This window comes from Sus scrofa, chromosome 10 (genome assembly GCF_054392235.1).
Source record: "Sus scrofa isolate SSC_HxYL_T2T_F1_AM1 chromosome 10, Sscrofa_HxYL_maternal_Yorkshire_Landrace_v2.0, whole genome shotgun sequence".
In the NCBI taxonomy this organism is placed as follows: Eukaryota; Metazoa; Chordata; class Mammalia; order Artiodactyla; family Suidae; genus Sus; species Sus scrofa.
This window is the reverse complement of record NC_139392.1, coordinates 60,174,357-60,186,754: the sequence shown is the minus strand read 5'-3', so window position 1 is coordinate 60,186,754 and position 12,398 is coordinate 60,174,357. Positions and strand designations below refer to the sequence as shown.

The window sequence follows — 12,398 nt, the reverse complement described above, 5'->3', positions numbered from 1 at the left end:
ACAACACTAATGACGGTTCAATCCTGCAGAAGCGACTGTCAGAGAACCACAGAATAGCAGAGCTGAAATGAACCTCAGCTAGCTCCCCATCCAAAGCCTGTTTCACAGGAAACTGAAACCCAGGAAGGTAGTGATTTGCCTGAAGTCACAGGTAGAAGAAAAGAATATAAAGGAATTTAGCAGGAAAGACTATAATGATCTGAGTGACATGCTTGATGTAAGTTGTCAGAGAATAAATGAACAGGACAATCCCAGTTTCTCAGCTGGACAAATAGGAAGAATGAGGGGGTCAAATGAGAAAGAGTAAGTGTTAAGAAAATTTGATGAGCTCAGTTTAGGTTGTGTTGAGTTTGAGGTGTCTGTATGCTATACAGACAGATATCAAGCAGACAATTAGATGTTATAAATCAAATTGAGGGAGAAGAACAAGGCTAAAAAGATAAATATAGAAGTCATCAGTATAGCTACCTGAATATCAACACTGAAGGGCTTTGCTAAAATAAAAGTTAATAGAACAAAGAGGAGTTTACCAAGTAGACTGCAAATGAGTGGCCAGGGACAGAGGAGAATAGAAAGGCTTTAGTGAAGGCCGGGAAAGAGAGAGCTTCACAAAGATAAGCATGATCAATTGTTGTGACACATGTTGCTGGTTACTTCTCCAATGTTCATTCTTCTCTTTTTCCTTGCTAGCAAAAACCCTGATTTTTTTTTCTTCAGAGTAGCAATCTGGTCCAAAAAAGCACCCCCCTCCCAAGCAAAACCTTGATTTCCCAGGCTCCTTTGCACCTAGAGGTAACCTCTATGACATCCTTCTGGCCCATTAGATATAAGCAGATGTCTATCTACTGCCAGGAAAAGAATTATTTTCCTGGGACAAATAATCAAACAGCTGGCATCTCACTTTTGCTCCTTGCCTTTCCCACTTTCTTCCTTCTTTCCAAAATAATGGTTCTATGTCCAAAGGTACAGCAGCTACCTAATGAGCCTGAGTACCAGGGACACACACAATAGAGGCTGGAGTGGAAAAACTGAGTCTTATTCCTGATCTACTCAGCAGAAAGAGTGGGAAACTTGGGAGCCAAGCTTGACTTCTACTGCCATCTCACTTCCTTTGATCCAAAACACTTTATTCTACCCTTAAACATCCTTCAAATTCACTTTCTTCTTACCACCCTACTATCCCCGCATCATTGAGACCCATGTGATGCCTTGCCTGGCTTACTGAACTGTTGTCCTATAGAGACTTCCCAACCTGTCTTCTAATCTGCTGTCACCAGGGAATGCTTTTGTGTTGATTCCCGCTTAAAATGCTTCCACAATTCTTCAGTACTTGTTGGATAAAGTCAAAAGTCCCTAGCCCCACAGACAGGCTCTTTGTGATTTGGCTCATGCCTTACATTGACTATCGTATACTATGCAAATATATATTTCATCCTTTATTTTTTTTTAACAAGAACCCTGTACCAAGTATTGTGCTAGGAATTTTACATTTATTTAGTCCTCGTAATGTTTGTTACTTCACATATTTGATAGTTAATAGTCTCATTTTACAGATGGTTCAACTGATTCTCAGACAGCTTAAGTCACTTGCCCAATAATGAACACAAACCTAATTTAGGTGGGAAAGGTCTGGATGCCAAAATTCTTTCCACCAAGGCAGGGCCCTACCTGAAAGAATGTAGTTTCCTCCCTCTCACGCCCCTCATCCCCCACTCCCACCTCTCCACACCCAGTTCATTAATTCCCCAAAAGTTGAAGAACCATGGCCAAAGCCAGTCTTGCCCCTGGGGCTAGGGTAAGCCCCAGTCTAGCCCCTGCTGTGGTTGGGAAGGAAGCTCAGGAGTTAGGACTCCAGGTTCAGCAAAGGAGAGAATCGCACAAAGCTAGAACTGCATCTCGGGCTACTTGTCCTGACCCGCCCAGTTAAGGCCCTGCCTTCTCCTCACTACCTGTGTATTAGAAATGCAGGAATGGGGAGCCTGGGCTAGAGACCCTTTTTTCCTTGACCCAGCCGGCGAGGCTGGCACCACAATCGTGTTGGAGTGGGATCCAGGCTTTAAGTCCACCCCCCTCTAGGATCCAGAGCTGTAAGACCAGGGCCCAAGCAGGACCTGGCACCTCCCTGCCCACTAACTCAGCCTGGGCACTAGTTCGGTGTGCTCTGGCAACGCAGCCTGCTCTGCTGCTAGAGCGCTTTTGCGCGCCACTGCCACCCAGCGCCCCAAACCAGAACTGCCGCGGGCAGCGGGACCCTGGAGGAGCATGCCCTCCGAGCCCTGAGAGCCTCGACGTTCAGGGCGGTCGGGAACCTTCTGTGAACTGCTATAGGTTGGATCAGTTCATCCAGATCTGTAACTAGAGAAGGATCCAAGTCCCCGAGGGACATCTTCAGCTGGCAGCTCTTGCCCTCAGACCATGGACTCCAAGCCCAGGCTGCCCCGTGGGCAAACTGGCCCGACTTAAGCTCTCCGGCCCGCGGTAGCCTTGCACCCTGGACCCTCCTCGGGCGCGGAAGCGGGTCCCGCCGCCCAGCTCAGCCATCCCGCGCAGAGGCGGGAAGAACTCGGGCTGCTCCAAGTATCTCGACTGGACCCTGAGCAGCCTCTTCTGCCCGGGTGGCCTCTCCTCAGGGTCTAACCACCTCGCGCCCCCGCGCGTCCGTCTTTGTTTCTGAGCTTGCTCTGAAAGTGATGTAACGAGGCCAGGCTCGCGAGCCGCTTTCCCTCTTTCCTAGATTAAGTCCTTCCTCCCTTCAGCTCCCGCGCTCTGCGCGCAGAGCTGAGCGCTGGGCTGCACACTGCTCCGCTCCCAAAGCCCTGGAGACCGACGGGCACAGTTGGGAAAGACAGGCTCCCACGTCCCACCTCCTGGATGCAAAATCGGTGGGAAAAGGCAGGCTTTCCTTCCAGAAACAAGGGAGAGAGCCGAGGGGACAGCTGCTGTGGAGATTTTTAAGGAGACTCAGACTGGCTTCTTTCCCTGCTCCTGGGAGACGACAAGAAACCTCAGGTACCTCAGTGACCCCAGTCGGTGGATGCCTGTATGAGAGAGAGGCAGGGGTGCGCTAGGAAGAAAGAGACAGAGAAAGAGGGGGAAACAGAGACAGAGATCCTGACTGACATACAGATAGAGTGGCAGAGGCAAGGAGTAAGAGAGACAGTTGGGTTGGGAAACTGACTTGGGTTTTTTGTTTTGTTTTGTTTTTTAACACAGTGCAGTTTTGCCTCTGACAGTAGAGAAGAACGTTGCTCCCTCGCCAGCAGGTAGCCCCCAACCTGAATGGAGTGAAAGATGCGGCCTGATGACATTAACCCAAGGACTGGTCTGGTTGTGGCCCTGGTCAGTGTCTTCCTGGTCTTTGGCTTCATGTTCACGGTTTCTGGGATGAAAGGAGAGACTCTGGGAAACATCCCCCTCCTGGCCATAGGGCCAGCCATCTGCCTACCAGGCATCGCAGCCATTGCCCTGGCCAGGAAAACTGAGGGATGCACCAAGTGGCCGGAGAATGAGCTGCTATGGGTCCGCAAGTTGCCCTGTTTCCGGAAACCCAAGGATAAGGAGGTGGTGGAACTGCTGAGGACCCCTTCAGACCTGGAGTCAGGCAAGGGAAGTTCAGATGAGCTGGCGAAGAAGGCGGGCCTCAGGGGGAAGCCTCCCCTCCAAGGGCAGGGCGAGGTGCCTGGGGCCAGCTCCATCACCACCCCCACACCCATGAAGGAAGGAGAATGTCAGAGCCCTGTCCAGAGCAGGCATCGAGAGGAGACATCCAGATACCTGGATGGCTACTGTCCCTCAGGCAGTTCCATCACCTACAGTGCCTTGGACGTCAAGTGCTCAGCCTGGGACAAGTCTGAGTGCCCTGAGCCCGAGGACAGCATCTTCTTTGTGCCCCAGGACAGTATCATTGTTTGCTCCTACAAGCAGAACAGCCCCTATGACAGATACTGTTGTTACATCAATCAGAGCCAAGGCAGGTGGGATCACGAGACAATAGTCTAAGCTTTGCATAAGAGGGTTGCTGTGTTGACAGATACATGACTACACGCAGCTCCCATTGGAAGGAAACTGCCCTGCTCCAGCAGCCTTCACACTGTTAGAAACTAACCTGGTATGTGATGGGTGTGCAAATCTCCGGTGCCTGAGAGCCATGTAAATTAGGCACGTTGGGGACATTTTAGGGAAGGGTGATGAGGGTTAAGGACACTGAAAGAGGCAATGGGTCGAAAAGCAAACAGTTCAAATTGCTTTTTAACAATTTAAACCATGTTCGATGTTCTGTACAATAACCCCAAAAGTGCTACCCAGCCAGTACCTGCTGAAAGCAAGATAAATTTAGAGTGGGCTGCAGATACCAGGCATGAAATGATATGTGGACTATTCATAGGGAAACTGAGCTGCTTTCGGTCTGAAGAAATTGAAAGAAAAAACAATTCAATGTTTCATTATATGAAATGATCTTGTCTGGTGAAAGCTTTGCATGCTCAGTATTTGCTGAAAGAAAAAAAATTAAGATAGATTAAGATAGAATATCTACACCCTTCTGAAGGTGCGATGGTTACAGGAGAAAGGGGAGTTAAAGGCAGTTGAATTATGTAGTTTTATGGTATTCTCTTCAGACAAGATCAGGGATTTTAAATAAAGTGAAGTAAATGTGACCGGTTGTGTGAAAAACTAACATTTTTAGATGGCTATGTTACTTCTTAAACTCTTCATTTAAATTGACTTATTGGGTCTTTATCTGAAGTGTTTTTTAGCATTTACTATCTTTCATGTATAATTTCCTCATCAGGTGCAATATGAATTGATGTATGATAATTTTCATAGATTAGAGTCAAAATGGATTTTACATATGTATACACGTGTCTTTAACATTCCTGGGAGATGTAATTACTATTCCTATATGCCTTTTAAAATCTGAAGACTATGACATCAATACCACTAGTTTTGAACTTTATGCAGAATTTATATGAAATGCAATGGTTCGATTTCTGGAAATGTCATTATTTACATATTTGTTGAACACTTCCAAAGACTGTAAATGCCAATGAAATAGTGTTAATCCACTAGATTTAACTAAAGCCCAGTTTTTATTAAGTTCACCTGATCAGTGAACATTATATGACAAAAGCCTGTTTTATTTAATTTTTTGCCTTCGAGGAAAAAAAATCATAATAAAATCCTAAACTGTATTTCCTATTTCATTTGCTCAACTGGCAATCAACCAAAATACCATTTGACAGCTATTGAAGAGAAATACTGAATTATAGATAGAAATGATCATATATTTCATCTTAAAGATCAGGATTAGTTTGTATCCTTCAAAGAATGATTTATTTCTCATGATCATACAGTTTCAGTCACTTTCTCCCAAAAGGGGAATTGAGGACAAAAATTTTGGGCATACCTCTTTTATGTATTTCAGGTCCAATTCTGCAATTCCTTAAGTGTAGCAATTATTCTGTCTTAAGAATCGTGCCCTTAAAAATCATAATCTTCCAATAAAATTCAACACTGAAAGTATGTAATTTTTTTTAGTAAGGCTTAAATGTTGGAAAATAAAATGTGTGATTCAGGCAAATTTTATCTTCTTGCACCTCAGTCCCTGAAATGGGAGAAGAGGGACTGACTTACACTAGATTATTTCTATCATTCATTCCCAGTTTGAATATTTTCTGGCATTGTGTCAAAGGCACTTTACATATTGCCATGAAATGAATTACAGCAAAACACATGTCAAAGTTATGCAATTCATTATAACAATTATGCAACAATGGATTGAATTCTTTTTGCTATTCAAAAGAATTTTGTAGAAGTATGAAAGCAGATTTGTTTTATTACCAAATATCATTTATTTAACAAAATACACTTCTTGGAATAAAATGAAGATGTAAAGGGTAAAATATTTTTAAGGAAAAAATTTACAATGTTAGTATTTCCCCAAATAACTGAACACATACTCTTGCATTAAATGTAATTTACTTTGGATTTGGAATGGAGGGGAGATAGTTGACTAAAATCACAATACCTCTTAATAATTCTAAAGCATTTTTAAAGATGGAAATCATGTTTCTATGAAGGTAAATATTACTGGATAACTCTTAGGAATAAAAATTTTCTCTAATCTGTTTGCCATTTGTGGACATCTTTAGAGGTGAGGAGATGATAAGACAACAGAGAAAGATGTTCACATAGACTCAGCAAATTCTACACAGGGTCTGAAAAGAGATGTTTATAGTATCAGGTATGGTTTGGGGTTTGGAAAAGTTGTTTTCTGATTTCTTCAGCTCAAACTCCTTGACACCATACACAGACACACACACACACAGACACACACACACACACACTCTCTCTCTCTCTCTCTCTCTCTCTCTCTCTCTCTCTCTCTCTCTCTCTCTCTCTCTCCAATTTCCAAACCCAAGTCAACTACTAATTTAGAGAGATAAGCTATTTTATCCTATTTTCAAGTTCAATTTCAGAAGAAACTTAAAGTTTCTTCCTCCATCTATCTACTGAAGATCCTTAAAGTATCTAAGGATGACTTTGAGGGAATTTTCTGCAGTGCCAAAATAATAGTGTGCAAGTGTTGAGCTAGGAGGCTTAACTCTGATCACAAAGTATAAAATGTGTGACTGTATGTGTGAATTTTTCTTAATATCTTATATATTAAGCAATCTCTGCCTAACCTGAAGATAGGTATCCTACTGCCCCACCTCAACACTTCTTAAGTACTATTCAGGGTAAAACTGTCATTCTTTTGAACAGAGGTGGAAGAGGAGAGAAAGGGGTCTGGGCCTTTTAGAGGAAAGCAGTTCATTCCAATTAACATTGTTAGCAAAGTGTTAACATTAACATAAACGACACGAGGGTTGTTCCTGGTATACTTGAAGAGCTTTCAGACAGAAATTTAAGTCAGCATTGGTTATTTATTTTTATTTTTATTTTTGCTGTTAATTCAAATAGTCATTTTAACGATTTTAAATAGGCATTTTATTTTTGAAATCTCTACTGAATTTCTCTTGCTCTATATTCCTATTTATATTGCATATGGGTTTTTTTTTTCCCCAAACTGTTTCTTGATCCTAAAGTGTGAATTCAGCCAAGATAGCCAAGCTGAAGCATATTTAGACAACTGTTTCAAGATTTAGTTTCCAGTGCAATCACGGCAAACAAAATCCAGATACAGTTAAGTTCAGGCTCACTTCCAAACCCTACTAACCAGTACCTTTGAGAATGTTTTCAATAGTGTGGATCTTAATATCCATGAAGCTGGCAAATGCAGAGAAGGAGGATTATGTCTTTTAAAGGTTTTCTTCTTTTTCAATATCCAACCTCTAGTTATTTATGAATATCTCCCCCCTGCATCCACAGCATCATTTATTCAGTGAATTTGCTGCTTTACTATTATAACATTAAAGAAAGTGTTTTTGAAAATTCACAGTTCTATTATCCTAACAGAACTACTATTTTTCCATTTTAGTATATTCCAGGCCTCCCCTACATATGCACCTTACATATTATAATCATGCTTTTTTTTCTTTTCTCTTTTAGTTATATAAATATGTTTTCATATTTCTGTACAGTGTTCCTAATTATCACTTAACAATTGTGGAATATGCCATTTTAGTGAGCTACCATAAATTTATCATGCCACCCCTTACTGCTAGCCAAATATTAAGTGTTATGGGTGGCTTCGTATGTTTTTTTTTTTTTTTTCTATTGTTGGTAACAAAGCTACATTATTTGTCATTTTCTCAAAAATTTACAACTGAAAAGCTGTCTCCTTATAAATGAGAGTAAGGGGGCAGAAATGTATAAACAGATCAAACACTCAATATTGTTTTTATCTTCACTCAGATAGATGCAAGACAGAAAGGTCCCCCATCAGGACCAGAGCCAGTCTCTTGAAGAGTAAGATGAGACATTTCCCTAGTTAAACTACTACTAGTATGTAACTCAACGTTAGATTACAGTGGTGTCCATCTTTAAGAGCATAATGTCGAACAAGCAAAATGAGAAACATGTAGACAACAATAATTAATTTGTCATATTTCAAAAGCAATTTCTTAAAGTAGCTCACCACGTATTTTATAATTTATTTAATATGTATATACATTGTTACCTATTAGTGACTTACAAAATGAATTTCAGGAATTCGATGGACTCTATCCATGAGTGTTCTATGTTTCAGTTCCTCACTGGAAACATTAAACTGAAGATGGAGATGTGGACAAATGCTTGGTTCAACCAAATATCTCAATAAAGGATTGAATTCCATGTAGCCTCTTGTCCCAATAACATAAAAGCATGTGAACACCACTGAGTCAGAGATACGATGTCTTTGACTTCTTACTGCTTACAGGACACCTCCCAAAAAAAGTCTGTGTGATGCTGTCCAGATACACAAATAACCGGGCACTGATACTAGATCTCCTTAGTCTTTGGAAAGTTATTCTTGGGCCTGACCCTTGTTAGAAAGCCTTTCTTTATTTCTCCCTTTATTTCTCCTCCTCACCCCATGTGAGAGCCTATAGACTTGGTATTCTCGATGACAGAATGAGGCTTTGGCATGCTTCATCCATAATAACGTACAGAGTTACAGAAGGACATAAAGCTATTAAAACATCTCTTGTGCTGCTCTTTGCCAAATCTGTCCCTAGAAAGTTAAATATAACAAATATTTTGCAATTAATCACTTCCTTATTTTTTCATGGTAATTAAAAATGTAAGACAACTCCAGTCTGAGACAAGACCACCTTTGTTTAAAAGAATTAGGCTTTTGAAAATTACCTGCATGTAATACAAAATGAAAACTCTGGGCAATTACCTTCTACGCAAGTGATTAGATCATAAGACCAACTCACAAAGGACCACCTGTCACTGTGCTCTTTCCATCCCACCTCCCGTGCTCTACAACAGCTTCCTGGCTGCTTCCTGACTGAGCCATGTGACTGCCCACCCTGAGCCTCTATCCCAACAATGTTCTCTGCCACAGACACCCACCCTATCTCTGCCCCTCTGCTGCTTAATGCCCTACCATCCTTCAAGGGGCAGCTGACACATCTTCCACGATCTTTTAGATTTTCCCACTCAGAAGAACACTTCTATTGTTCTCTGGTCTGACACTGCCTCCACCATTAACACTGTGTGTGTTGCTTGAGTATGTATCTGTCTCTCCAACTACAGGGTGAGCCTTTTAAGGGCAGGAGCCACACTGCATTCATCTATCCACTCCACTCTCCCCCCAGCACACATGCACACTCTGCCTTGCTCAGTGAAAACTCTCAATTGCACCATTTGGGTCATTCTCAAAGCCTACTTCCCCCTTTCCGGCAGGAAAAAAACTGAAACAACCCTACCTTGTTAATTTGAATTAAATCAAACGGAATATAGTCGGCAACAATGTAGGTTAAAATAGGTTTCTGTGGGTTGGGACCCTAACTTTAATTTAGCATTTTGTTTTTTGGGGGGAAATCACATCTTACATAACAAGTAGAAGAAAGAGATAAACCTTTCCAGAACAGTTTGTCCTCCCTCTGTGACTGACCTGACTACCACTGCCTGCCTCCGCCATGAGTCAGTGACCATACTGCGCATGTGACAAGAACTGGTGATTCTAGGAACGTAACAACTGAGCTTTTGAATTCCTAACCAGAAAGAAGGTAAATATGTACTCGGGTTAATCCTGTAAGTAGGTCCACAAAATATAATTCCAACTTTGACTACTGTCCCTCTATTACTCCTCCATCCAATATTTCTTTTTTTTTTTTTTTTTCACTTTTTAGGGCTGTACCCATAGCTAGGGGTCTAATCAGAGCTACAGCTGCCAGCCTCTGCCACAGCCACAGCAATACCAGATCCTTAACCCACTGAGCAAGGCTATGGTTCAAACCCACAACCTCATGGCTCCTAATCGGATTCGTTCCCACTACACCATGATGGGAACTCCCCATCCAATACTTCTTAACAGGACCTTCAAGACCATCTGGGTATTCTCTCAGATCTGATTTAGGGGAAGAAAAAAAAAAGTTCCCGTCGTGGCTCAGCGGTTAACGGATCCGACTAGGAACCATGAGGTTGTGGGTTTGATCCCTGGCCTCGCTCAGTGAGCTATGGTGTAGGTCGCAGACACGGCTCAGATCCCGTGTTGCTGTGGCTGTGGTGTAGGCCAGGGGCTACAGCTCCAATTTGACCCCTAGCTTGGGAACCTCCACATGCCTTGGGTGCAGCCCTAGAAAAGTCAAAAAAAAAAAAAAAAAAGATTTAGGGTGCTGACCCTCAACCCCACCACTTCTGAAGCTCCCGTTCTCTGTAAAGGCTGTGAGATGCTCAGAGAGTATGGATGGTAGTTTACAGAACCCTGGCTTGTTCTACAACAAGATGATGACATTGTTCAGCAATTCCCCTGAGCAGTTTTTAAGGCCAGTCTTAATAAGTTTTGACCTAAGTAATTTGGCCTATGAATTTCCTAAATCCCCTGCCTGGCTAAAAGTGGGGTTTAATTGGAGACATGCTTTTTCTTGACCATGCAAATATCAGGTCTCCTTCAACAACAACAAGAAAGGAGTTCCCATTGTGGCACAGCGGAAATGAATCTGACTAGGTACCATAAGGTTGCAGGTTCGATCCCTGGCCTCTCTCAGTGGGTTAAGGATCCGGCATTGTCGTGAGCTGTGGTGTAGGTCACTCACAGCTGTAGATGTAGCTTGGATCTGGCACTGCTGTGGCTGTGGCGAAGGCTAGCAGCTACAGCTCCATTTGGACCCCTAGCCTGGGAACCATACGCCGCTGGTACGGCCCTAAAAAAGCAAACAACAGCAACAAAAACAAGAAGGACTTCTTTTGAATAGGAGTGGGGAGGAGGCAGCCAACAGAGAGCATGTCCGTACAGAATTGTCAGCACAAGGGTAAGAGCCAACCATCCCTGATTAAGCCCATCACTGCTGTGGCATCTACCCCCTCCATCCCTTGACATCACCACCTCTCATCTCGAACAGAAGCAAATGCTAGAAAATGTACCAGAGGATACACCAAGCATAAATGTTTCAAAAACATAAAGAGTGAAAGGAAAATGCTAGAGAATTTTGATACATTTTTTAAATGGCTAATAAAAGGATTATGTACACTTAATTTAAAAGTATATTCCACTAAAGGGCAAAATTTACCTAAAAATATCTTGCTAGGCAGAGTTAAAAGGCATATAAAATAGTATCCAATAAATGAATTCAAATTGGTTAAAAAATTACCCAACAATAGGCTAAAAACTAAATGTAAATAAAAACTAGGAAGTTAAAGGAACATAAAGTGAACACTATTAACTAAAGTATTCGAAATATAAAGATAGCATAATTAAATAATTTAAAACATAAATTCAGCCCCTCTGAAAGAAGAATGGGGTTACAGATGGGAGCAGTTACACCAAGGCCAGGACAAACTGTGCTCAGCTGAGGCAAAGACAGGCAAGGAACAAGACTGGGCTCACTCCTCCCAGACAGGGTTCTCCCAAAGCAGGCTCTCCGAGCTCAGAACTGCCGCTCCCCCATAAACCTGAGACCCCTCCAAAGCTTACCTTTTCCTAAGCATCAGAATCAAGGCCAGCAGCAAACTCCTTTGGGGCAATGGGCAACATCACCCTGCAGAAGTCCTATCACAGCAGAACCGTCACTGACTATGCTTGTGTCAGCCTTATCCAGTCTCTGTCCTCCTCATCTCTCCCTTCCTTCACCCAACAAGTCCTGGCTAGAGTTGGTTAAAAACCTAACTAACATCCATGAGGATGCAGGTTCAATCCCTGATCTTGCTCCTATCTCCATGGTGCTCACTGCCTACCTGGGGAGGCTGGTGAGTAAAATGATGATGCCAGGGGCTGAGGCAAGGATTTTATAGCAGGAACACCTACCCCTCACCTTGGTGGGGGAGGGCAGTGAGCAAGAAAGGTGTCTAGGAGTTCCCGTCGTGGCGCAGTGGTTAACGAATCCGACTAGGAACCATGAGGTTGCGGGTTCGATCCCTGCCCTTGCTCAGTGGGTTAACGATCCGGCGTTGCCGTGAGCTGTGGTGTAGGTTGCAGACGCGGCTCGGATCCCGCGTTGCTGTGGCTCTGGCGTAGGCCAGTGGCTACAGCTCCGATTCAACCCCTAGCCTGGGAACCTCCATATGCCGCGGGAGCGGCCCAAGAAATAGCAACAACAACAACAACAACAACAACAACAAAGACAGAGAAAAAAAAAAAAAAAGAAAGGTGTCTAAAAGGATCTTACACACACAATTCCAATGTGTGTGTGTGTGCGCACGCGCTGGGGTGGCCAGCAGCGGGGGGTAGGGGAAAGGACTGTTTCTAAACATCCAGCCATTCTCTGTCACCAGCTGGGTGTCCTACAATTCAACTCAATTCTGACACT

General features: G+C 43.0%; 1 protein-coding gene across 2 annotated transcripts; it reads left to right on the top strand.

The window, feature by feature from the left end:
• The first annotated feature begins 2,234 nt into the window (after positions 1-2,234).
• TMEM215 (transmembrane protein 215) lies at positions 2,235-8,274 on the top strand. 2 transcript variants are annotated; one of them, XM_003130683.5, is made up of 2 exons: positions 2,235-3,009; positions 3,214-8,274. In XM_003130683.5, exon 2 carries the CDS (start codon positions 3,292-3,294, stop codon positions 3,997-3,999), a length of 708 nt encoding a protein of 235 aa, XP_003130731.1. In that variant the 5' UTR covers positions 2,235-3,009; positions 3,214-3,291; the 3' UTR covers positions 4,000-8,274. The 2 variants fall into 2 exon arrangements, with proteins under 2 accessions (XP_003130731.1, XP_013835646.1); XM_013980192.3 differs by having other exon boundaries at positions 2,762-3,009; positions 3,234-8,274.
• The last annotated feature ends 4,124 nt before the right edge of the window (positions 8,275-12,398 follow it).